Source organism: Biomphalaria glabrata, chromosome 1 (assembly GCF_947242115.1).
Source record: "Biomphalaria glabrata chromosome 1, xgBioGlab47.1, whole genome shotgun sequence".
In the NCBI taxonomy this organism is placed as follows: Eukaryota; Metazoa; Mollusca; class Gastropoda; family Planorbidae; genus Biomphalaria; species Biomphalaria glabrata.
The window spans coordinates 44552357-44580324 of NC_074711.1; the positions used below are offsets into that span (position 1 = coordinate 44552357).

The 27968-nt window shown below is 32.7% G+C and overlaps 1 protein-coding gene across 4 annotated transcripts; it reads left to right on the forward strand.

The window, feature by feature from the left end:
- The first annotated feature begins 19 nt into the window (after positions 1 to 19).
- On the forward strand, positions 20 to 21811 carry LOC106073847 (ubiquitin-associated protein 1-like). 4 transcript variants are annotated; one of them, XM_056038677.1, is made up of 8 exons: positions 20 to 134; positions 6771 to 6846; positions 6987 to 7060; positions 8022 to 8078; positions 12354 to 13631; positions 14609 to 14800; positions 16411 to 16512; positions 17107 to 21811. In XM_056038677.1, exons 2-8 carry the CDS (start codon positions 6810 to 6812, stop codon positions 17230 to 17232), a joined length of 1866 nt encoding a protein of 621 aa, XP_055894652.1. In that variant the 5' UTR covers positions 20 to 134; positions 6771 to 6809; the 3' UTR covers positions 17233 to 21811. The 4 variants fall into 4 exon arrangements, with proteins under 4 accessions (XP_055894652.1, XP_055894667.1, XP_013089955.2 ...); XM_056038692.1 differs by lacking the exon at positions 20 to 134 and adding an exon at positions 368 to 451; XM_013234501.2 differs by lacking the exon at positions 20 to 134 and adding an exon at positions 926 to 1065.
- The last annotated feature ends 6157 nt before the right edge of the window (positions 21812 to 27968 follow it).

Sequence of the window (27968 nt, forward strand, 5' to 3'; positions counted from 1 at the left end):
CGAATACTCGGAAATGACATCACATGTATAATGATAAGTTACTGATTCATCTTTAGTTGTAGATTACGCATCAAAACAAATTTAAGATCAACACAGTCAACAGGCTGTATAGAGTCTAGATCTAGAAATCTAAAGTAAATAATACATCTAAGTCTATGTAGTCTAGATCTACATAGATCTAGATCTATAATATCATGATATACTGAGTAAACTCACTAACTCAACAATAAAATATAACTAACTTTAAATTAGTAAACTAGAGACTAGAGTTGACTAGACTCTAGTCACTCTAGACTAACTTAGTAACTACTACTAGTGACTAGTCTAGTCCTAGTCGACCTAGTAACTTACTAACTACTATTAACTAGTCTAATAATAATATACGAGAAACTCAGAAAGTTAAAAGTTAACTGTAGGCTCTCTGAGTCTGGAGGTGAGGAGCTGAGTGACAGTGAGTCTACTCTGAACTCTAACTTGACTCTTGAGACTTGTCACTTAAGTTAAGGCTAAGACTAAGTCGTCTAAGTTAAGTCGACTTAAGAAGTGAACTAAATTGACTCTTAGTAGTCTTAGTCTTGACTTGAGTCTAACGTATCATTGTCGTATGTAACTAGGATCATAGTCATAAGATGATCTACTCTAGCCTAGCTCTAGATCTAGATCTTGATAATTTAGTAGAGACTAGAGACAATTTAGTCTAATTTAGATCTAGATTCTAGACTCTAGATCTATTTTTAATCTATATAAATAAATTATAATATTAAATTTATAAATTATAATAAGTTAATAAGACTAAACTAAAGTCAGTAAAGTTTTAAAGTTAAAGATCTAGATTAATAGTTCAAGATAAATCTAGGTATAAGAAATAATAAGATACATCTATATAGAACTTAGAAAATTTATCTTATTGTACATTCAAGTACTAGTCTCCTAGAGTAGATTCTAGAAGTCTAATAGACTCAGAGTAGAAAAAAAATCTTGTCTACAGTCTAGAATCTAAATAGTAAATAGATCTAGACTGAGAGGTCAGAGAAAGTGGCAAGAGATCAATTTGATAAAGTCTAGGTGAGACTAAAATTAGTCTCTTAGATACAAATACTAAATTTATACTATACACTGATTCTATACTGTATACCATTATGATTCTAAACGTAATCTAGTCATATAGCTCTAATTTTCATGTAAAACACAAATTTTCGTCAAAATAAACTGACTGATATTTTTAGCTTTTGATGCTTTCCACTACCGCCTTGATCTGGCCTTGTTATTTTGGTATTACAGTTCTGAGTCAATGAAATGGGAGATCCTAAGAAATGTTCAGGGTCAAAGTGCCCAAGAAAAGAGGACAGAGCTTTATTTTTTTTTTTGTGACAGTATGATAACAAGCCAATTTTAGCAATAGATTTTTGTGGATTTTCATTATTTGAAGAATAAAATATATAAATAAGTCTCATTGAAAATCCCTTTTTATGGTCATAGTTTTTAGTGCCCCTACAGACCTGCAACTGGAACTAGACCCAGATCTAATTGATTGCATAATCAAAAATTCATGTAAAATTGTAAAATTTAAAGCAATGCTGTCTGATGTTTCTGTGAAATGTGGCTTATAACAATCTTCAATCAACCACTTTAATTAATGTAAGAACCAAAAGTGATACGCACACTTCCAAAATTTATGTGACCTGCAGCCCAATAAGATTGGGCCTCAATGATCTAGAGGATCCTTTCACTTTGCCCCTTATTTATAGATGTCTATCTATCTATATCTATTTATCTATCTGTCTATATATATCATTTGAGAGAGATGGAAAAGATGTGTGTGTGTGTGGTTAGCAATTAATACCAATTATCACTATTATTATTATTGTTAAATATTATAAATTTAGACTAATTCTGTTTAAATATAACATTTTCATGTCGATGTATATTGTGAGCACATTGCTTTTATATAAATATTGGGCTTACAATTAGGAATTCCAAATCCAGGCATTTAAGGGAGGATTTATTGAAAAGTATAAAGTTAAGATTGGTAAAAATTAAAGTAATAACTCTAAACACCAAGATTACCTAAATTTAATTGGGTTTAAATATATATTGCTTTATATAAATGTCTACACTAGTTGCTATTTATATGATTAAGATCTAGAAATTAATTTACAATCAAATATAAATTTGATTCTTTATTTTGTTGTCCATGTTAAATGTTAAAAGTTAATTTTACAACAGGATACAGGATTAATACATACTACAACTACTACATGTGAAATAGTTATGCTGATATTAGATTTATATCAAACCATTTTACATTCAATCAATTTCAGATATTTTTAGAACTAAGGAAGTTTAATTGCATTTATAATTGACTGTAAATCGCCCAAAATATAGTTGTAACTTTATTGTTTTTAAATGGCCTGAGTGCATTAGCAGCTTATGCTTTTAGCTTTTATTTTCAGTTTTAGATTTATGATGGCATTTAAGCATAGATTAGAGCTAGTAGAAAAAAAATCTGGTTCCTTGGACCATAAGCTAATCAAACCAGCCACTTAGTCTGACTAAATCCCAAAGTATCAAAACAAATCATATTATATATGTGCAAAGGTTCTTGACTAATTTGGACGGAATTCAGTATAAATGGACCAAAGAACTTGAAAGCTTCTTAATGCTGAAACATTGTGGGTTTATACATTTGTTTTGTATTGATTTATGCAACAATTTATCCATCAACAATGAGCATCAATGCTAAAATTTAGATTTACAAAGCAGCAACTGTTGCTTGAATCACAGATAAATTATATTATATGACAGCTTGTGAAGTTCTGGAAAGTGATGATGATGCTCTTAATGATATGGTGAAAGGGACTATGCATGATATTAGGAAATGTATTGAAATTTTGCATCACTTTTTCATGGAAAAAGGGGGGGGGGGCTAAAGATAGTCCAAATGTTTGTGATAATTGTGTCCAAGAGATTGAGTCACATCTCACTGCATAAGTGCTTGAAGTATTGAGTGAAATTTAGTAATTCCTTTTAAAATATAATGCTCATGTAATTGAACCAGTCAATTTTTAGGAATAGGACAATGGTGTCCTGCTTAACCAGATTAGATTGTATTTCTAGTTATGAGATTCTAGTTAGCTGAATAGAACGGATTTTCAAGTTTGAATTCAATGTTGAGTTGTTGTTTTTTTTCTTTGTGTTTTGGTTTATTTTTTAGTCTGAATTGCAAACCTGACATTAGTTGGTCAAGTAAAACTAGTTGGTCATTAAACTTTTTCTTCTCTCTCACTTCTTTAGCAAGTATAGATAGAAACTGTGAGAGTTTTCATTAGCTACCTAGCTATGATAAGTACTTTGCTTCTTCTAATAATACAAGTAAAACTACAGTCTTCACTATACCTATCCTTATTCATATTGCTCTAGTAATGGTTCTCATGCTGTTGTTTTCATTGTTGAAATTTTAATAAAGATATTATTAGTATTGATATTTTGGACACACATAGTACAACATTGCCTGAATAGTGTCCATGTGGCTAACAGTTCTTGCCTCATAAATCTTAGTTTTCATTTAAATCTGATTACAGACCAACAGAGCTCAAGGAAATAGTGAACTGTTTTCTACATACCAATTACCCTAGCAATCAGAGGATCAGAGTTTACACGGATGGCTCATCCCATAAAGCCAACACAAATGGAGGAGCTGGAATACTTATCGAATGGCCAGATGGAGGAAAACTAGAAAAATCCATTGCAACTGGAGAGCTCTCTGACAGTCACAGAGCAGAAAGGGAAGCACTAGCACTAGCTGCTACCATGCTAGCAAATCATCCAAGTTCCCCTCACAGTGAGATTGTCTTGCTAACCGATGCAAAAACAACCCTCCAAAGCTTGCAAAACTCTGATTCCTCTTATATTAAAAACCTCAAAACAGCACTTACAAAGCTCAACAACAACAGCAAAAAAACTGTTATTCAATGGATACCAGCCCATATACAACTAGAAGGAAATGAGAAGGCTGACACACTCGCCAAGAGTGGGAGAACTAATTCTCAAATAAACTCTGCACTCTATCAAGAAGAAATGAAGAAATTAATTGTAAACAAAATAAATGAGAAATGGACGAGCTCTCATCCAAATCACAAGAAAGATGACGCTTACTATAAGCTATCCCGACAAGACCAACGTCTAATCTTTCGACTCAGGACCGGACACAACAGAATGCGACAACGCATGCACCGGAAGCTCAAAATTGGAGCCAGTGAAATCTGCCCATGTGGAGTATCACCAGAGAATGCGGACCACGTCCTCCAAAACTGCTCTCCTTACCAAGAGGCCCGTATAAGACATTGGCCCCAAATCACCCCAATAGAAAGAAAACTATATGGAGAGCTCCCTGATTTGGAAACCACTGCGCAGTTCATCTCATGTATTGGTCTAGTCATATGAACACTCCAACATTACAATGAGAACGATGAAGAAGAAGAAATTTAAAGTGTTAATATCTTTTGTTTACTACTTTATATATATATATTTTTTTAGGTTGACTCTCCTCTCAAGCAGTCTTTCAATAAATAAAAAACTCAAAATTCATTCAGTACCAATTCTAAATTTAATTTACAAAAGATAAAGTTTAATAGTTACAATTTTATTTAAACAGAATCAAAAATATTTCTATTTGATACATGCTTCATTCCTCCCAAACTATTAATTGTACACATTCTCCTTCCTGCATTGAGTTTTATGGTATTTTGTGTGCTGGCAATTCACTTCTGCATTAAATATTTCATCTCATGTCATTATTATTTAGTTTTATTTTCATCTGTAATGGGAAAGGAATATAAAATAAAGATGGTTTATTTTCTTTTTATATAAGCATTAGCTGATTACTTGCTCTTGCTAGAGATTAAAAAAAAAGATTATCAAACCTTATACCTGGTAGTTTTTAAAATGTAAGTTACATGCCAGGGGTTTCATTCTTCCATTTTAATGCTTGAAAATGTGTACATTGTACAAACATCTTTCCTGTCAATATTTTTGAGTGTTTGAAATTACCCTACTCAATGAAGCAGTGTTTCTGTCATTTGTATAATCTTTTTGCACCTGTTACATTTTTCTCAAGTAATTTTTGTAGTAGGCTTGCTGTACCTATGTTAAAGTTTTATATGTTACATTTTAAAAGGTTACCCTGGCTCTTAAAAATATCACCTATTAAGAACTTATTGTTTCAATTACTATATTGCTATACCTAATGCAGTATAATTTAATATAGATATATATTATATACATCTTATCAAGTATTACACATTTTTCAATCACATTTCAGAATTATGATGCACATAATTTTGTTATGCCAAATATCTAGAGCTGTACATGTTGAAAACTTTTTATGAATCTAAGATATTATTTTTACAAAGGTAATATCAACTCACTCTGTCTGGTACACATTTTGAACACATTATTTCTCCCACTTCCCATTCTCAGATCAAGTTGAAACTTTGTCCAAGTATTCATTGTCCCTAACAAAACATGAATCAAACAAAAAAAAAAAGTACCAATTAATAAAATAATTAGTGGTAATTTATTTATTTTGTTTTAAATAGAAAAGGGAAATAAATTTTACACTATTTAGGGGTATATCTGTTCATGTGCATTTCTTTCCCATATATATGCTTTTTTTTTTAAAGTATTTTTTCTATTGTTCTTGTTTTGTTTTTTTCTTCTGATTTATCCTATACTGTGCTGCATTGGTGTCATAGCTCAGTGTGTGTGTGTTGCTATTACTCCTATAAATTCAACTTCCTAATATATTATTTTCCCTATAAAATAATGTAACGGTGGTGTTAATCTTTCATTTATAAATTTTAAAAACTTGTCTGTAGACCTTTACCTGTAAGTGTCACTAGTAATTATGCAGATAAAAATCTGCTTTAAAAGAAATTGAAATTATATATACAATACATTAAACATTTTTTTGAAGGATTTAAAGATTTAGAAACTCTAAGTTGAGAGACTTTGACATTATCATTTAAGATCTGTGTGATGTCATCTAGTTAGGAATATTTTGTTAGGTTATGCCCACAGAATAATCAATCTCATTTGTACTTGTATTTTATAATTATTGAGAAAACCTATATATGTACTTCTTGAAAGTAGACATGAAAAATATTCTATTTCAAATACTTAGAGGTAGTATTTTGTTTCATATTTTCATTGTTAAAATGGGTCTAAATTTGAGGCTTAATTGAAGGTTTTGTATTGATCAGTACACTAAATACCTAAGGAAAATATTGCCTGTCTACTTGGTATACTTAAAATTTCATTTATAATTAATGACTAGAAATAATTAATGAATATTCACTAGATATAGTTATCTTTTTAACAAACATTTGTAAATCATAGGAGATTTAATTAATTAAAATGGGAATTACATTTTAGAAGGCCATCTTTTTTCCATCATATTATAACAGTCAGAACTAGTCACACTAAAATGAGTCAGAAAAATAAGAGCAATAAGGTTATCATTGGTGTCACATACATTTTATTAATTTAAAAAGTAATAGTGCCAATAATTAGCCAGGGTCTCACAACCCTACTGGGCATGTGCATGGGCATAGTAATTTTTTCAGCTTGTTTTGAGTGTCTGCCTAAAGGTTGCATCTCAGGGTACTTTTTTTTTTACAACAGTTTCTCTAATAAAACATTTAATGTTTAATCGTTTTCTATTTCACAAACACTTACCTATTAACATTGACTTTATTTTTTTTATCTTCCAGTGAAAATGATTTGTTCAAATCTTTGTCTATTGTAAGACAATGGAGGAAAGATCCTATAGCAGCCTAAGTCGACATGGTTAGTATTTATAAGTATTAATACATTGAATGCTTACATTCCAATTTAAAAAATGCTTCAAATCTATAATATACTACACTGTAATTTATATCTTAAAACACAAAGTGAACAAAGTTTCTGTAACTGGACCATTCTTTCAGGCTTGGCTTCCAGCTATTCTTATCTTGATGGTGTACCTTTCAAAATTAGTGTCAACTTTAGACAACCTCCTCAGGTAATTACTCCCTTTAAGCATATTTTTTTTTTAAAGTTGCATTTGATTTCATAAATATATATTTTTTTTACTTTTTACTCTAATCATGATGGTATATCTTTCAAAATCAGTGTCAACTTCGAATTCCTCAGGTAGTTAGATCTAGCTCTTCTGGGCATGAGGATTTGTTTTTTTAGTTAATTTGATTCCAAAAATATTTTTCTTGTATATTTATCCATAATGGCTTCACATTTGATTTTAAAAGTTCTGTTCTTTAAAAGACTTTGGTTTATTAGTTGCCTCTGTTTGTTTTTTTTACTTTATTGTGTACATTATTATATACCGGGGAGGGCCATGTTGTTAGGCTTATTGTTATTTACCATGTGGGAGTCTGTTGGAATGTATAGTATGTGCTTCAAACTAAAGAGGTAGTACTCTTGAAGCCAAGTACTGCTGGTCAGTTCAGTGTTTCGCTATGAATTACATTCCCTGGAACCTTCATATTTTACTTTGCAAGTCTTGATAGCAGCAACTGCATTGCATTCTGATATAGTCTATTTCATCAAATACATTTTATGTATCATCAATTGATCATTGCATTAAGTATCATTCCAATGTTTTTACTTTGTATGTTTCATCAGTTAACAGATTTTTTTTCCATAATTATGTTGTTCCTTTTAAATAATATGCTAGTTAATGTCAGTAATAATGGACCACTTAATGTCAGCAATAATGTACTAGTTAATGTCAATAATAATGTATTAGTTAATATCATAATGTACTACGTAATGTCAGTAATAATGTATTAGTTAATGTCAATAATAATTTACTAGTTAATGTCAATAATAATTTACTAATTAATGTTAGTAATAATGTACTAATTAGTGTCAATAATAATGTACTAGCTGATGTGAGTAATAATGTACTAGTTAATGTCAGTAATAATGTACTAATTAATGTCAGCTTGCTTGATATGTTGCAGGTAATTACTTTGTCTGAGATAATGAGATCTAATGTGCAAACTGCTTCAAATTTTGATGTAAGTTTTAATTTATTTGGTCAGATTTAAAATAATTCATTCTAGGAAAAGAAAATTATACAGAATTTTTACAAAGCTTATATCAACTCTGTCTGTCTGGTAAAAATTTTATACACGTTATTTCTCACACACCCATTCTCAAATCAAGCTGAAACTTTGCACAATTATTTCTTTCACCTGACAACATAAGAACCAATTTTTAAAAATTTAACCAATTAGTTAATTTAACAATTGCTAATTAATTATTTTGTTTGGTATCTTGAATTGGGAAAGAAATTGAACTTGACTGAAGTGGGGGTATAAGCTGAATTAGTCATCTTTATAGGTCATCATCTGAGGCTTAGTGAACATAAACATGAAATAGTAACAATAGATAACTATACAATCTTCTATGTTCATACGCTCTTCACTAGTAGAGTGGTTACTGTGTTGGCTTGAGAAGTCTGAGAAGGCTTTAGCCCACAAGTTCGAATTCAGGTCATTCACTTTTTTTTATAAATATATTTAAAAAAATGATCACCCAGATACTTTATTTCTCCCCCACTGTGTTAATATTATATTATGTCATTTTTGGTTGTTTATGTTTTGTGCGAAAGCAAAGGATTAGAATGGAAATAAAAAGTTAGTCTTCTATGTCTACTTTGATAAACACAGTCTCCTTTATATTATTATTATTATTAATAAATGTCTACAGTAATTTATTTATCTGTGACAACAGAACACCCACCCAACTGGTCTAGACAAGTGATATGATCATAGCGTTTTGAGAAATAAACAAAAACAATTGCTAAAAAGATTTCTAATGGCACAGATTTATTATTATTAGTCTATATCTATTACAAATTTAATTACATGACTGTTCCAAACTAATTCATAGACTTAATATAAGCTTTGTTTTTTAAAAAAAGTATTTTTTAAAATTTTGCTTGTTATTGCTTTTGATTAGTTTAGCATTGCTTTGTTCTTGACCTTTATCAAACTGTTATCCCCATAAAAACTGAATAATGAAAAAGTTAAAGCTTTTATTGCAACACCTAGACAAATGTCGTAAATTTTGAAAGCTTATTTGTGCTTAACCTTAATGCCAATAGTAAAATACTAGGTGAAGCGTGTTGTTTTCTAAATTAATTCTATTTAAAGATTTTGTTTTCTAATTTGATTTATATTATTAGTAAGTTTTATTTCTTTATTTTTTAAATAAATTATTTCTCAAATTAAACTTTTTTGTCAATTAAAATTCCAATTTGATTCACATTTCAAGACAGCTTATCATAAAATTTTATCTTTTCCTCATAATGAATGCCATAAGAATTTTTTCTAGGAGTTACCTATTTAGCTTGGTAATACACAAATTGTTTTCAATTTTAGTGACAACTTTCTAACTTAAAATTGATTATAAAAGAAAAGCTATAAGCAAGAAATGTTTTTAAAAATTTACTTGAAAATGAAAATACAAATATAAAAAAAATTGAAACTAAAGATATATCAGAAAAAAAATGAATTTTCATTTAACTTTTTTGTTACATTTCAGTTTCATATTAAAAAATTTAAAAAAATCAATTATTAAAATGTTGGACTGGCAGTCTCAAAAAGTTACTGACTTATGATTTTTAGTTTTACTATATTAATTACTATCATTGTTACCTAGTCTTACTTGCACTAATGACAATCTTCAATATAAAATCCTTAGCCCTGACCACACTCACTCACTGATCATTAATTCTCCCACTTCCCTAGGATGATCAAATATGAAAATTTAACCTGTTATTACTTAACATAAACCTAGAACAACTAAAATCGCAGCAGTTAAATTTACCAAAAGTTATTTTTTATTCACAGTTTCAACCCAATATGTTTTTTAAAGCCGACTTTTAAATGTCTCAAGGACAAAATTATATTTACCAAAAGTTATTTTTTATTCACAGTTTCAACCTAATATGTTTTTTAAAGCCGACTTTTAAATATCTCAAGGACAAAATTATATTTCTTTCTATTTTAAGATGATGATTTTCGTTCCATTTTTTTAAATTTATATTTATTTCTACACAGATCTAGATCTTAAATCTAATTCTCCTCCAGATCTACATAATTGTCAGAGTAAATATGAGGGATAATCCTTAGATCAGTGTGACTATCAAATGTATTTTTACAAAGAACAGGAAACATCTGTATGAAAGTTTGTGTGTGGTGGAAAATTACTACAGTTTGAAATGTAAAAACTTTAGTTAATGATAGTGTGTAGCACAATTTTAGAAAGTCTAGATCTACAAGTAGGCCTCTATTCTAAATTAAAAATCCTAATTATTGTCACAGTTAATATTAGGGCCTATTAAAATTGTGAGTGTATTTGTGTGTGTTTTTTTTTTTTTTTTGATGTGATGGATGTATAATACGGTTTGTGGAGATAGGTTATTCCATATAAGATGTGAATCTAGATTATTCCTTATAAGATGTGAATTTAGATCTATGAGTGAAAAAAAAAAGTGGACTAATTAAAAGAGTGGACTAAGTTGTGAATAATGAGTTGTTGTTGTTTTTTTTTTTCTTTCAAACTGTTTCACTGGAAGAGCAAAGTTCAGTTGATCAGTACTTCTATAATTTAAGGATAAAAATGTGTTCAGTGTGGGGGCACTCAATGATATACTCGGATTCAGCGAGTGATTCAAAGAATGGTATGCTTTGTTCATAACTTCTTTACTGGCCTTTCATTTGAGGGTTTCAAAAATAAAAGTGGTTGGGAAAGAGGTCTTTGTATTGGAGGATGCCAAAAATTTTGCAAAGTTCTTGTATTTTGGGTTGTTCCACTAAATATACAAGGGCCAAAAAGGCATTTTATTTAATTCTTTCAGTGCAAATTATTTTGATTAAAAAATGGAGTTTTCTGGGTCAAACAAAAATCTGCTTGGGCGGGTAGAGCTACTAAAACTACAAGTAACTTTTTTATTTTATTTAAAAATCTAACATATTTTATTTTAAAGGAAAATGAATTGGCTATAAAAATGTAATGAATAAAATAAATCATTCAAGAATTTTATTTTTAATTAAATTTAAACTGAGCACAGAAAAAGGAAATATATGAAAAACTCATTTAAAAATTGACATACTTGAAAATTTAACATTTTAATTATACATTTAATCCATAAATATTGAAAAAATCACAAAATTAAACACATTTTATGACACATTTCATAAAAGATTAACAAATGCACTAAGAAATTGTATTATTTATATTTTTGGCTCCCATCAAATAAACTAAAAAAGAGGAACCACTAACACAAAGCATATAAAAAATGCACACATTTTACGAGCTGAAATCCCTATTTAACTATGTTGAAAAAGGAGGTATAAGAATTAAACATTTCTATTTTATGCATGTTTAAAAGAATTTGTAAAAGATTAAAAGTTTTTTTCTAGTTTATTTATATTTCACCCTGCATTGTATTAACTCCCCCCCCCCTCCCACTTTTTGGCCAGTGAATTGTATAACCCTAGAGAATGAAACCTTTCCTTTGCTCCTTTTTTGAAGAGTATCCTAGAGGGACAACCCCTTTGAGCCCTACCCCATTACACTCTGTTTTCTTAAACTACTTATGCTTTGCCTTTCATTTCAATGCACACTATCACATTTCTTTGGATTCTCAAGATTTAGATTTTAGATCATCCCTCTTTATTTGTAAGTGCCTCATATCATCACTTAAACTTCTTCTGTTGATCCTATGCAGCCCATCTGGATAAAGTATCTTTGCTTTCCCTTCCCACAAGTCCCCAACACCTTATACATAAGGATGAATGCAGTGCCTCAACATGCACATACACAGCACACACTCTGACAAATCTTAGGGTGCGCAGCTGTAGATCAAATATTTTTTCTTTGTCTTTATTAATAAAATTCCTTTTGTCCAGTGCATATTAAAATTTGAAATGTGCTGGGTTATTTCAAGATAAGAAGGCTAATGTCTAATTTTTTTTTTTTTTTTTTTTTTTTTTTAAATTGAGAGAATTAGTGATGATTGAAGAGTTTGGGCTTTTACGAATATAAATATATGTATTCATGTTTGGAGAGAAGATCATTTGTACGTCATAGTTTAAGTTAGGATTTCATTTTTATTCACAATGGTGACAACTAATTGTTTTATGAAAAAGTTTTGTAGATCTTTTTTTTTTTTATCATTGCTAGTAAGTTTGTATTTTTTTTTTTTTTCATGACCTGTCTAATATGACTAGGTATTATATTTATTACTTTGAAAATTGTCATTATTGCATGTTTTCTTTCAGTACAATTTTGAGATAGAGGAAGGTGTTCTCAGATGGGCCCAGGCTAAAACAGAAGCAGCAATGAAACATGCTGCTTTACAAGAGCAGAAAGAAGTAAAAGAAAACCCATCTGTCCAGTCAGAGCAATCCATTGGAGACCAAAGTCAGGAGATTAGGGAAATTGATATCTCAATGGTTCCAAGAGATATTCCATCTAAAGCAACACAGAGACCTGCAGTACTTCCTAAACCTGTTCTTGCAGCCAAGTCTCTAACAGAAGCAGGCACCATATTAAAACCAATACCAATACATCCAACTGTTGTCAAAAAGTCAGAACAAGCAGATACTAACTCAAAGTTTGATGTTTCAATGTTTGAATCCGAAGCCGATCCATTTGACAACCTTGAGCTGCAGACAATTAATGACTTTGAAGAGTTAAAGGTTGTTCTTGACTCTTCTTCAAGAAACTCTAACCCTGAAAGTACTGTTCAGTCAGACTCACCAACAAAGAAAGAAGAAGAGAGCTCTAGTCTCTATGATCTGGCAACAGTTTTACCTGAGCTAGTAGATAGTAATGTTCCAGAGAATACATCTTTAGTCAACACTATAGAAGCAGAGAACCTTGTGGTGAATTTAGTCCCAGAAACTAATGTTTCAGAAGACAGAAGCCCTCCTTCTTACCCCCATGAAGCTGATGAGTCTGTAGAAATATCCAGTCACCACAATGGGTTTGTCAATGGTGTTCACAAATCTTCAAGTCCTACCAACTGGGCACTGACAACCTCCCTGGTAGCAGATTCGTCTAGTAAACTTCCTTCTGTTGGTTGTAATAAACTTTTGAAATCTGTGCTGCCACCAATTTCTAACTCAACAAATATAGCTTCAGATGATTGTAAACCTTGCACTGAACCTTTGACTCAACCTACACATCCTCCCACCCATATAGCTACTAGCAATTCTTTCAATCACACTCCTGCTAATGGTGTTCTGGGAAATGCTGATCAGTCTAGTAATTTATCAGCAGAGGTTTCTAGACTTGACAAGTCACAGATACCGCCAGCTGTTGCTGCAAAGCCACTTTTAAAAAATCGTCATTCTGGAGTTAGGATGTGGTCTTCTGTTGGACCTACCACAGAGACTTCTTCACTTGATGATAGTAGCTGTACAACACAAACTATAACAAGCCCTTACAGCAGATACCACATGTTTACATCTGATATAGAGCTGTCTAAGAGCACATCAGACATCAGCCAAAAATGTCTAAATCCTCTGCCTTTACAAACAAATCCTGTTTCTGTGGTAAGTGAAGTTAGCTAATGATGTCTATGCATTACAACAGAAATTGTAAATGGGAAGTGTTGGCTAAAATATAGATTTTATTTTCAAGTAGTCTAGTAGTGTTCCTCTATGAGAGCTAACTATTCCTAGATTGATGGCTAAGTTCATCCATTTATAAAGCCAATATATGTTAGGTAGCTAAAAAAACACTTGCCTTTACTTTGCAAATTGAGATGCTGCATCCATAATGAAATGTGTAAACTCTGGACCCATAATTTATTTTGACTATTTCAAAATGAATGAAAAATTGAATTGTTTTTAAAATTCCTTTTATTAGCTTGCAAACTCTTCTTGGGTGAAACCTAAAACCTGCATGGACACAGATCTCGAAAATGGCTCTAACTATTTTTCTGAGAACTTTGGCAGTTTATGTGAGAGAGTGGAATAACTAATGTTCATCTTATGTAGAAATCAATATCTAGAGCAAATGTGTAACATTTTAAAATATATTTAATACTTATACAATTATTAATACACGATAATTTATCCCTAACTAGATCCAGTAATCTAGTGTAGACTACTGTCTTTTAATGTATCCAAGTCTGGATCTATATCACCAAACTAGAAGTTTCTATACTCTTAAGGAAATTTACAAATGGGTAAAACCCAGGATTTTTGTTGGTGGGGTGGGGTAAAACAAATTCCTATTGTTTAAAATCTATCATTCATTAGTTTTAATGAGTTAAAAAAATGCTCTTACAAAAAAAAACAACTTTTTAAAAATGTTAATCATTAAAAGTTTCTGTAGGGATAAGTGGTCTCATATCCAAACCAGAGCCAGTTAGTGAAATTCAAGCTTAAACTTAAACAAAATTTTAATGAGGAGTTTTTATAATGCAAAAAAATATTTATTAAATTTCTGTTTTCAGTCATGGTCATTGTTCATGGTCTGGATTACTATACCTATCTTGAACTATAATATGTCTATTTCTCTATAGCCATGGAACAAACACCGACCACTACCACCACCTCCATCAACATCAGGTCATTCCAAACCCCTAGGATTAAGTGATCCCTACCAGAGCCTTTCTAAAGCAGATCAACAGTTTGTTGATAGTCTGATCACCATGGGCTTTCAGAAGGCCAGAGTGTCTCGTGCAGTGGCTAAGTTTGGTCAGGATGAAAAAGAGGTAAAAGCTGTATGACTAGATTGATCATGGAAAGCTTGAATTGAAATGGTGTAGCTGATATGCTGAGGAATAGTTAAGCCAGTGGTTAATTTAAGTGCCAAGGCGTGGGGGATATTATCTTATCTTGTAAATGCATGTTAATCAGTGACTTAATCTCTGCTAGGGTTAGGGTTGTTGGTTTTCCTGGCTGATTCAGGCAACCCATTCCATGTTCTAATGAAAGGGAAAGAAGGAGCACTTGTATGAATTTTTCCTAGCATATGGAATAAGAAATGCACTTATCTTTGTGTCTGAGTATTTTATTAAGTTTTGTTATTGAAAATTATGGTTCAGTGTTTTATGTATTATTTCTATTTAACTTTTTATTCTTCTCTCCTATAGCGTCTCTAAAATTAGTGATTTTACTAATGACGCTACTCTAATCTTGTGTGAATATCCATTTGGTATAAATCTCATCACTCTATTTTGTGTCTGTTCTAGTTTTTTGTATTCTAGTTTCTTCATGTTTTTTTTAGCTGGGAAATGTCAAATGGAGGATATTTGCCAAACTAACGTTAAATTGCATTTTAGTTTTACTTCCTGTTTGATTTTTTTAAAACATTCTTTTAATAAATCCTAATGCTTTGATTTTTTAATAATTTCATCAATATAGGGGTTTTATAGCTTTTCATTACACCTTGATATTTTTGAGTTTTTAGTTTGTGTAACTGGTTTACCATGAATTTATTAAGTAGTTTTAGTTGTTTTTTTGTTACTCTTAATAACTGGCATTTTTCTGGGTGGAAAGACATGGTCCAATTCCCATTTTTGTAATTCCTCCAATTTTCTATGTAAAATGTCAGTATCTTGTGTTGTTTTTATTGTTCTATATATTTAGCAATCATATGCAAATATATACAAATATGCAATATATGTTAAGTTCCTGAACTACTGGAATTCAGTACAGTATTTATGTAAACTAGAAACAGCAGTGAGCCTGCTATATTGAGAAACACTTGAATTATTGTTATTGGAGTTGACTTGAAGCCATTTCTACCTACAGTTTTTTCTCTCCCTGTATGTTGAACCATACTAATAATGACTAGTACTAATAGTTTTAGGTAAGGTTAATTAATAAATATCGATCTCACTGTTATATGTTAACTAGATTAAACCAGTTTACTGATCATGAAAAGTTATTATAGATTTTAAAAGATTAGAAAGACTTTAAAAAAAAGTTTAACTCTATCCTGCAATTTAAATGTGTGTGCAGCCTACTTATGTCTATGCAGCCTACTTATGTGTGTGCAGCATACTTATATACATTATGGAGCTGTGAGTATCTGTGTCTCAGGTTTTGGTTCAAAGAGCTAGCAATAAGAAGAAAGAATAGCCAAGAAACTGAGAGCCACTAAATACTAGTCATCAATAGACCCAACCTTTCAAGCTCTGAATTGAATCTAAACTTCACACACATTTCATATTTATTAAAGGAATCAAGATTGTAATCATCTATGATCTGGAAGGAGGAACTTCTCAGAGTAGATCATGAAAAATAAGAGATTGCTTTAAATGAATTGAATTTTAAGGTAAAATTTTGCTTCAATAAGATGAATAATGTTGGCTTTCAGGTTCTGGATCATTTGTTGGCAGTGGATCAGTTGGTGGAGAAAAAGTTTGCCCCAGTCTTTGTTGAATCAGCCTTACAAACTTTTAAGAATGACATGGTCAAGGTAAATAAGATATTTGTAATTACTAGTAAGTCTCTGAATAGTTTTTTTATCATACCATTACGTCAAAATAGTGATATGGGGGGGGGGGTGTCAAATTAATTTAAATAAGAAATGATAATATTTGACCATATTAAATTGTAAGTATTTTTTTTTTTTTTAATTACTCGAAAAATTATTTTTTTTTGGATATTTGTGTTTTCTTTTTCAAGGTTCCTAACTTAAACAAAAAAAAATGGTGAAAAAATCTCTTACATTAGGTATTTTAATTGAAGATAAGATTTATAAAAATATTTATTGTTTTAAAAAAATAATTTTGTAGACATTATTTCAAATATAGTCAGAAACATAATACTCAGTGTTAAATGTATAGTTAGAAATATAATATGCTGTTGAATATGTGAGACAAAATAAATAAAGAGTGTGTCAAGGACATTTTCATCATGTGGTGAAATGATGTACATTCTATAGCAATAAAATTAATACTTGGAATATTTATCTTTAGACTACAAGAAATTTGAGAGCAATATTTGTTTTCTTTGCATTTTTTTTTTTTGTGTTTGTTTCTTTTCTAAACAATTGTTTTTTAAATTTCAGGCTGAGAAATTTCTTTCATTGCTGAGTTTATTTGAGGAGCTGGGATTTAGCGGTGATAAAATTAAAGAAGCTTTGATTGCTACAGACTTAGATCATGACAAGTCACTAGATATATTAACAGCTTGAACTGCATCAGCTTGCTTCATTGATTCCATGTTAATTAATAGTCGTAATATAATGATGGAAACAAAAAGTATTATTTACAGTAATTTATCAAGTGAGCTTTGGCTGAACTAACAAACTGGCAACAGCATCAAATAAAGCCATCTTGTGGTTTTGTCTGTCCCTTTTAGACACCATTATTCTTAAGCTGTTTTGAAGATTCGACCAGGCTTTTCCAGAAAGTCATTTTGATTAGTTCATTAAGATCAAGAAGCTCAGCCAGACTGTGGGGGGTTTTTTCGCCACATTTGTTGCTGCTTTTTTATCCTCTCTTTCTCATATGCCAGGAGTGGTTATTTTTGTGTCATTGTTGTTGTTTCTTTTGTTACTAATGCCAACAATTGAGATAACAGTTTTGGTTTGGTCTGTGAACCAGTTAAATGCAACTGAATAAATGCTCATTATGTTAGACACTACTGTTTGTTGCTTCCATTGAAGTTTTGAACCAGAAAAAGACTGATATTATTTTGTTTTATTGTGTGTGTGTTTTTATTTAGTGAACAATTTTTTTAGAAGAAATAAAATGATCAACTAGTTCAAGTAAAGATACATTTTGTTTAAACTTTTGCCTTGTTAACACAACTATTCTAAACTAGTAAGACATTCAATTGGTCTTGCCTTGTTAACACAACTATTCTAAACTAGTAAGACATTCAATTGGTCTTGCCTTGTTAACACAAATATTCTAAACTAGTAAGACATTCAATTGGTCTTGCCTTGTTAACACAAATATTCTAAACTAGTAAGACATTCAATTGGTCTTGCTTTTAGAGATTTTTTCTTATATTAACTTTTAAAACCTCTTGCTAGCAGAGAAAAATTATTTCTAGCATTCTGACAACCCATAGTTGATTAAATCTTATGAAGTGCATGTTTCTGGCTAACTGCAACTCCTCTTACCAGTACCAAATTTGAAGCTTGTTTGGCCTCATAAGTTTAGGAGATACATAGTATGTTTTCATGATTTTATCTACTCTCCTGGTTATGTCTATTATAGATGTTACATTAGTTTCATGTTTTGTTGATTGACAAAAAAAGAGAACAAACACATGTCCCTACCATTACTTGCATACAATTTTTTAAATCTGTTGAATCATTTTTTTTATTTTTTTTTATATTGGTATGTCAGTTTTGAACTGTTGAACTGTGAGTTACCTGAGATCAGTCAGTGTACTGTGAGTTACCTGAGATCAGTCAGTGCAATGTATCTTTAAGCCTGTCAATAAAAGGGGAGTTAAAAAATAAATTATAAAAGCTGTGAAATGCAATGAAAATTGTATAACTAATTCAATGAAATATCACAGTGTAGCTCTCTTTTATATGAACTGAGCCTTCAGAGTTAACACTAAAAAAAAATGGGCCTGTTTATTGCAAGTAGAAAAACTTATATGATAATAGGAGTTTGACTAGGTTTATATGGAAGAACTGACTTACATATAATTATATGAAACATTAAATATCTTTTACAAAGCAAGTTATTATAACTCCTTAATATCAGATCAAGCTGAAATTCTGCACAATTATTTCTTTTACATACCAACACAAGAATCAATAACAAAAAAACAATTAGTTAATTAGCTAATGGTAATTAATTATTTTGTCTGTTATCTCAAACAAGAGAAAGAAATTGTACTTGACTGAAGTGGTGGTTTAAGCTGGATTAGTCCCCCTTTAAAGGTTGCCACTGTAAATTAAAACAACAATATTTTACTATACAATCTTCTCTAGTCATAAGTACCTCACTAGCAAAGTGTTTAGCATGTCTGCTCAAGTAGGCTTTAGCCACTAGTCCCCCCCCCCCCCTTTTTTTTTTTCTTTTTCTGTAAATGCTTTTGAAAACCAATTATTGTAAAATCCTTCCAGATATTCCTTTCTTTCTACCCCATCCCACAAACAGCACACTATTTTTCCTTGGCTTAGTCTGCAAAAGAGCTGACAGCTCAGCAGCAAAAAGCTGGCTAGAAGAAAAACCCCCTTCCCCACATTTTCCCAACTAATCCATATAAGTGATAGGATCATAGCATTTTGAGAAAGCTAAAAATAGTGCTAAACAAAAACAATTGGTAAAAATATCATTAATCGCACACATTCGTTGTTTGTCTACATCTATTACAAATTGAATGACATGATTGATCCAAACTCATTGATACCTCTACATTTCGTATAAGCTTTTTTTTTTAAATGTATTTTTATGTTTTTCTTGTTAATTATTTTTGACAATAATGTATGACTTAAACTTATTTTGGGTACTGAATATATGTCCTAATGATGTTCAACCTTTATTTGTGTATATTACACAAACATGTTTGGCATTTATAATAATTGTTCTGATAAGAATATCTGTAAACATTTATTGAGTATGTTTCTTCATCTCTTGGTAAAGTGAGTGTCTACAGTTATCTCATTCAAACAAGACAGCTGTTCCTATGGTCAAGGATTTGTTCTAACATTTTCTGTTAGAACAATCAATTACTAGTTTCCACACCTGATTGGCTTGTTGTTGTTTTTTTATATTTTTATTGCTCAGATTTTTTTTTTTTTAAAGACCAATATTCTGCTACCTAGGTGTGTAATATGTAAGTATTACCTGCAGGTCTTGTGTGGCAACCAGAATAATGTAGAGTTTTGAGAACCTCTAATTTCATGCTCAAGATCCACTTCACACTTACACTCTTTTTTTTATGAACTATTTGCTTCATTGCTGGGCAAGAAGAAGAAGAAGAAGCTGGGCTATTTTATTTTTTGCTTAGACATTTTTCAACCTGAATCGCTTGCACCCTTCACAAAAATTGGTGATAACCAGTTCCAAAATAGGTTTGTATAAATTGCTTTCTATTTGAAAAGAAATCGGTTGGTTTGTATCAACTGATTTGTGTTTGAGACTACACAAAAAGTAGAAGGATGAAATTAAATATTGTGCTACAATGTTTTAGCCCGTTTTCTTTCTGTGGTTGAAGGTGTTATGAGTCAGCTGTGGTGCCCCATCTTGCCATTAGGACAGAGTACATTTTTTTTTACCCTGCAATACTTTTTTATTAGTACACTTCAAGTCTTTAGCACTGTATTTAGGATTCAACTCTGCATGTTATTCAAGCCTTCACTTTGATGTATGTTTGGAAACAAACGTTTAAGCTTGTAGAGTTAAGTTTACTGAATCGGTCACACTTGGTAGTGTTACAGTGTAGTTACCAATGGCTGTGATGTACTTATGGTGGTGTTTTTTTTTTTGAACCATTGCGATCTACTCCTTGCTGTATATATAAAATAAAAAGTATGGATAAATTGTCAGTGTTTTTACAGTCACATGCATCATTTTGGATAGACAATGTACAAGAACTTCAGAAAGTATGTCCTACTTTGTAACCTATAACCATCTGACATTGTTGGAAATGAGAACCTAGTAAATATAAACCACTGTATATTGTGTCCGTGTATGTGGTTGAATACACTTGTTGTTATCTCAAACTCTGTTGTTATCTCAAACTCATCTCTATTATTTCATACGTATGGGGCTTCATTGTGAGAGAGGCAGAGTGGAGAAGTGTTGGCCGCTAATCTAATTTGAGGGATCGAGTTCCGTTTCTGTTGAATTTTGAATTTCAGGATTTAAAAATATCTTCTAATTCAGCCATCTTTACCTGGCATTCTATTGTGGTGTCACGTTAAATTTGGAAACAGTATAGAGAACATTATACTTGTGGAAGGGAACTGAATATTAGGTGTATTATTTGATTATCAATGAAAACTAGCTTGCAACATTAATACATCAATATCAACACCATTCACTTTTTATTGACTGATTGCTGGAAGATTCTTGATGATATGGGAACAAGAGAATTCTTGTCTTTAGTCTGGTCTGGAGAGAAGCAATTAGCCCACTTTGTTCTCAGCTTCTTTGTTTTAGTGTCTTTCACTTGATAGAGTCATTACAAGAATAGACTACTTACAGCCTGAGAATGCTAGGACACATTTGTACAAATACTCCTTCTTCCCTAGTGCTATTAGAGCATGGAATGGGTTGCCTCAGCTAGCCAGGAAAACCAGTGACTTGGCGGAATTTAAGTCATTGGTTAATATGCATGACTAGATGCATGACTCATAGGACGTAATTTTCTTTTTTGAAGTAACGTCTGTATTATATAAGATAAGAGAATGTTATTTATTTTTGAAATTGTTCAAACTACAATATTGAACGCCGTGCAAGTGAGCAATGATGGAAACTTTTTGATGTGTGACTGAAGATATCTAAAGCCAAATAATATGAATGGGTATCAGTACTTGAACTTTTAAATATTTCTCAGATTGAAGCTTCCTTTTTTTTTTTGCTAGCCCTGACACATTGTTGGACATAGAAATACATGAGCACTATTTTATTGCTTAAACTATAGTTTACATTCAATGGAAAAAATTCACTGAACAAATCCAATGAATCTTCATGTAAAATGTTTTTAACATTGTCTCTATTGCTTTCATGTTTTTTATTTGTTTGTTTTTTTTCTTTTGTTGGATTGTCATGAAATGTAATAAAACATTGTTCAATTTACCTTTGTTCTTGCTGTTGGATCACATTGACGAACATTTCGGTGGAGATAAGCAACATTTGAAAGAGCTAAAGCAATTTGAGTGAGTGACATATAACAATATGATTGAGCTTGTGAAATTTAGCATTATACATTTATAAGAGAGCTAAAGCAATTTAATTAAATGAGAGCTATTGAAAGTTAGCAATATGAGATCTAATGATATAAGGAATGGGCGAAAGCTATTAAAATTTAACAATATGAGAGTGCTAGAGCAATTTACCAATATGAGAGAGTGCTAGGGCAATTTAACAATATGAGAGAGTGCTAGGGCAATTTAACAATATGAGAGAGTGCTAGGGCAATTTACCAATATGAGAGAGTGCTAGGGCAATTTACCAATATGAGAGAGTGCTAGAGCAATTTACCAATATGAGAGAGTGCTAGGGCAATTTACCAATATGAGAGAGTGCTAGGGCAATTTAACAATATGAGAGAGTGCTAGGGCAATTTACCAATATGAGAGAGTGCTAGGGCAATTTACCAATATGAGAGAGTGCTAGGGCAATTTACCAATATGAGAGAGTGCTAGGGCAATTTACCAATATGAGAGAGTGCTAGAGCAATTTACCAATATTAGAGAGTGCTAGAGCAATTTACCAATATTAGAGAGTGCTAGGGCAATTTACCAATATGAGAGAGTGCTAGGGCAATTTACCAATATGAGTGCTAGAGCAATTTACCAATATGAGAGAGTGCTAGAGCAATTTACCAATATGAGAGAGTGCTAGGGCAATTTACCAATATGAGAGAGTGCTAGGGCAATTTACCAATATGAGAGAGTGCTAGAGCAATTTACCAATATGAGAGAGTGCTAGAGCAATTTACCAATATGAGAGAGTGCTAGAGCAATTTAACAATATGAGAGAGTGCTAGAGCAATTTACCAATATGAGAGAGTGCTAGAGCAATTTACCAATATGAGAGAGTGCTAGGGCAATTTACCAATATGAGAGAGTGCTAGGGCAATTTACCAATATGAGTGAGCTAGGGAAAGTCTTGTGTATAATTTATTTGACTGTATAACTCAACTCGGACATATGTTTGCTAGCATGTCTAGTAAGAAGAAAAGGGGGAGCACGTCTTGCTGCAGTGACTTCACAAGCCTCTCTTACCTCATTGCAAACAGCGATGTTCTGCAGAATGACGGCATGGACATAGAGACCAGTGTTTCCCAAACTGGTCTATAGAAAGTCTCCGGGGTCTACCATGACGTCTTAGGGCTCAACGAGAGGAAACAAAAAATGAATTGGGGGAGGTGGGGGTTCTATGTGATACTAAGCAGGTCGTGACTTAAATTTTGATTTCCCATTAATGGAATTACTTCATACACACATAAGCGCCCTACATGAAGCTCAGAACGCAGAAAACTCTTGGCGGAGCTAATGGAACTTCCATTCCACAGACTACATTGCTGATGCCTCTCTAACATTCCACAGACTACATTGCCTGATGCCTCTCTAACATTCCACAGACTACATTGCCTGATGCCTCTCTAACATTCCACAGACTACATTGCCTATGCCTCTCTAACATTCCACAGACTACATTGCCTAATGCCTCTCTAATACTATCTCCAGAAAGAACTTGTTCGGTTATACAAAACACTTTAAAACTATCTACAAAATACTATTGCTGAAATGAAAAAACACGTTAGTGAGGTGCCAACGCTAAAAGTGTGAGAAACACTGCTCATTTGCCTATGATGAAGTCACATGACTCTCACACTTCAGACACGGCCAGTCCCACCCTTAATTTAATTTTATGTGACCTGCAATCTTCTGATGAGGAGAAATAGTGCAAGCTAGAGTTACACAGAAAGAGTTTCTAAAGGTCAGCATTTATATAGAAAGACTTTCTAAAGGTCAGCATTATAGAGTTTCTAAAGTTCAGAAATGCTGAAAAGCGCTTGGTCTCTAGGGCTCCACCGCACTACTCTGTGGTAGCTTCAAGCGCTTTCTCAGACCTAGAGCTACATTTTCTGATCTAGATGGTAGTCGAAGTTGGAACAACTCAGCATGTTATATCATTTTCGTCCTTATGTCTAGCAGGGAAAACATGTTCGAGTGATGAAAATGTTGTTTCTAATTTTAATAAACTTGCTTTGTGAAATATGCAATAAATATTGAATAGAACAATGGAATTTTATAATAGAATTGACACTCATTTTAACATTCAAAGAAAGTAGGTCATCAGCTCACTGTAGTGTTTCAGCAAAAAGAACAAACTAACGCTAGTGTTTATTGAGAAATGTTTGGACAATGTTGATGAGTGCGGGAGTGGTGGTGACACATTGAGCTAACCTCACCGGGTGACACCGATCCTAGTGACCGTAGTGACGCCACTGCAACTAGAACTTCGTAGTCACCTGAAATACTGCAACCCTCCTTAATCTTATGCTGTTGGGGGTATGGGAACTTTCATCCTGTTCATCATTCTGTGATTTGGCTAGTTGAATCTGCATCTACATGAAAAAATGTTCCTAACAATACTAGGTGTCCTAATATCTTTGTCTCTTTCTTCTTTCTCTTTAGTAATTAGTGGATTCTGTAACATTTATTTATTCAAAGTGCTGTAGTGCCCGATTCTGAAGCGAAAGATAAGACGTTGATCATGGGATCACTTATAAGATATAGGCCTAATAGGCGTCGTCTTTCTTGTGATTCAGATGAGAGCTTACCTATTTCTTCTTTTTATTCTGTTCACAATTAGCTTCTTCATTTCTTCTGGATCGAGTGCAATGTTCAATTGTGTGTTTGTTCATTCTCTTTTGCAAGTGTGTCAGCCTTCTCATTTCCTCCTAGTTCAATATATGCTGGTATCCATTGAATAATTTTTTTTTGGTGTCATTATTGAGCTTTATAAGTGCTGTCTTGAGTCGTTTCACACAGGAGGAATCAGAGTTTTCCAAGCTTAGGAGGACTATTTTCGCATCGGTTTGAAAGACTATCTGACTGTGCAGGGTAATAAGGGATTTACAGCGTGGTGGCTGCTAGTTCTAGTGCTTCTTTTTCTGCTCTGTGGCTATCGAAGATCTTTCCAGTTGAAATGAATTTTTCATGTTTTTCTCCATTGGTCTATTCGATGAGTATCCCAGCTCCTCCGTGTGTGACTATCCTATGAGATGAACCATCCATGTAAACTCCGATCCACTGATTGTAAAGATAATAAGTTTATAGAAAAGAGTTCACTATTTCCTTAAAGCTCTGTTGAAGTATAGTATATTTTCTATACAGTCTCTTATAGAAGGAAGAGAGCTTAAGTCCCAGGGTGGAGATTCGCTGTGTTGTTTACTGAATTCCAGAGTTATTTTTTTCAAGTTGGTGCTTCTTTTTTTAGGTTCTGAGATTCCTGTGTGAAATTACTCCTTTTGAGACATTTTTAGTACCAGTTTTGTTAACTTTAGTTTTGAGAGGGTTTCTCTCTAAGTTTACCATTTTAGTGAATTGGGAAAGCATTTTTATTTCTCTTACTTCACCCAGAGAGACTAGAGCAGTGGTTTCCTCCATAGCTTTTATATGTGTAGTGGAGTGGATATCTTTTTAGAAAAACACCGGCCACCCCGATATCCACGTGACCCTTCACCCTAGATGGCACCTTGTGTCCGCGCATGACAAGGCAGACCAACGTGGGCACTGTCCATTCGACCGGCATCTCGTATCGCTGTAATGTCCGTATGTTACTGGACCAAAGTCGTCTCCACTCCCTTTTGTGCTTGGTTCTACACCATGTGTTCGTATGGCTGCAGGTAATCACATTTTACTTATTCATATTAGCTTGTAAATTTAATTACCGGTAGTAGTTTATATAGAATATCACTACCGCGGTTTTTGTTCATGTTGGACTATTCTTATTTTTAGAAGCCAGCATGTAGATGAATTCATTTATTGAAATGCGTACCTGTAGTATTCTATATAGAATGTGAACTGTCCATTTTGTAAATGTATTTTTACAACAAGTGTTTAGATACTGGCTTTTAAGAAACATTGTATTTGTGAGTGTATAGATTTGTTCTATTTAATTGTTGTAGTGTTTTGTAAGGAAAGTAAAGAGCGAAACTCTTCAAACAATGTATATTAGTTTTATGTAGAACAACTAGTTGATTTATTTTTAGAGAACTACATTGTCTTTTATTTTTATAATGTTTCGGGTGTTCCATATCTCTCTTGTGTTTGTATAAGAGAGGTTGGTTTACACTATATGATTTTCTTTTTGTTTTTTGTTAAGATTTAGTATTTAGACTTTGATGTTGTGTGTACAACTTGGTCTAACCATTTAGGCTTATTAATTATGTTTAGTTTATGTTTATTTGTAATTATGTTTTATGTTTGCCTTGCAGGTCTTTAATGTATAATAAACAGTTTTGAATCGCCCTACGAGTCGCCTTGTCCTTTAGTTTGTTCTGTGCCAAACCCACCACATATGCATGGGCGTAGCCAGGATGTGTAGGGTTAGGGATCTAGTAGGGCTGTAGATCTAGTCTATAAATTATATATATTTATCTTTTGAGATCCATAAGTTTTAAAGTTTAAAATGTGTACAATTTAATTTTTTTTTTCTTTTTTTTTTTTCATTTCAGAAAATGGTAAGAACTTACTACAGAAAAACGCAAAGGGGCTCGTATGGACAACACAACTTGACAGAAGCTTTAAAAGCTATCGCTGATGGGATGCTACTTAATACTGTCTCCGAAACATTCAAAATCCCAGCGAAAACATTAAGGCGACACAGAGACACCAAAGTTCAAAATCCTGGATCTCTTGTACTTGGCCGATATAGAAGTGACTTTAGTAAAGATCAGGAGTTGGACCTAGTTGAACTCATTACTAAAATGGAGCAATCCCTCTTTGGACTAAGCACTCTTGATGTGCGTAAATTAGCCTACGAATTCGCTACAAAATTAGGCATTAAGCACAGATTCAACACTGAGGCCAGAATGGCTGGAAGAGATTGGCTTTATGGGTTTTTAACTAGACACCCACGACTGTCAATACGCAAACCTCAGTCTTTCTCTATTTCGAGGCTTGTTGGATTTAACAGACCGCAAGTCAGTGCTTTCTTCACTATATATATGAATCTTTTAAACTGCCACAATTTTACTCCAGACAAAATCTGGAATATGGATGAAACTGGAATTTCAACAGTACAGAAACCAGTCAAAATTATTGGCAGCAAAGGAACTCGACAAGTTGGCAGGGTGACAAGTGCAGAGCGTGGTCAGACTGTTACAGTTTTATGTGCCATGAATGCTGCTGGAACATATATTCCTCCAATATTCATATTTCCAAGGAAAAGAATGGTGGATTCCTTGATGAATGGCTGTGTCCCTGCATCTAAAGGATTGTGCACCCCCAGTGGTTGGACAGACAGTGAGTGTTTTATAAACTGGCTGAAACATTTCGCTGCATTTGTAAAACCAAACCCCAATGACAAGCACTTAATTTTGTTAGATGGCCATCACAGCCACAAAACTTTGGAAGCAATCAATTTTGCAAGAGAAAATGGTATAGAACTGCTTACATTTCCACCCCACTGCACACACAAACTACAACCTTTGGATAGAACATTTTTTAAAAGTCTAAAATCTGCCTACAATGCCTCTTCTGATTCGTGGATGAGTTGCCACAAAGGGCGCAGGATTACGAGCTACGAGGTGGTGTCAATTTTTTCAAAAGCCTATGTAAAGGTAGCGACAATAGAAAAGGCCATGTCGGGGTTCTGTTGCACAGGTTTGTGGCCAGTAGATTCGGACGTTTTCACAGACCGAGACTTTGCCCCATCTAGTTTAACAGATGAACCTGCCCCATCTAGTTTAACAGATGAACCACCATGTGAACTCATAGGTAATCAAGATTGCCAGCCCAATGAACAGAGTGACTGCCAGCCCGATGAACCACTCTGTGAACTCCTTTTTAGTAATGAAAATCGCCCGCCTGATGCTGCATCTAACTGTGCTCCTACACAACTCACATCTTATTCAGACAAATGCTCTGAAGGTCCCAGTGCATCTACATCCAAAACCATGTTAGATGAAATTATCGGACCAGTTCGGGCAGCTACGCCAAGGGTCCGAAAAAGAGCTGCAGAAAAGGCGACGTTATTAACTGCCTCGCCTTTTAAA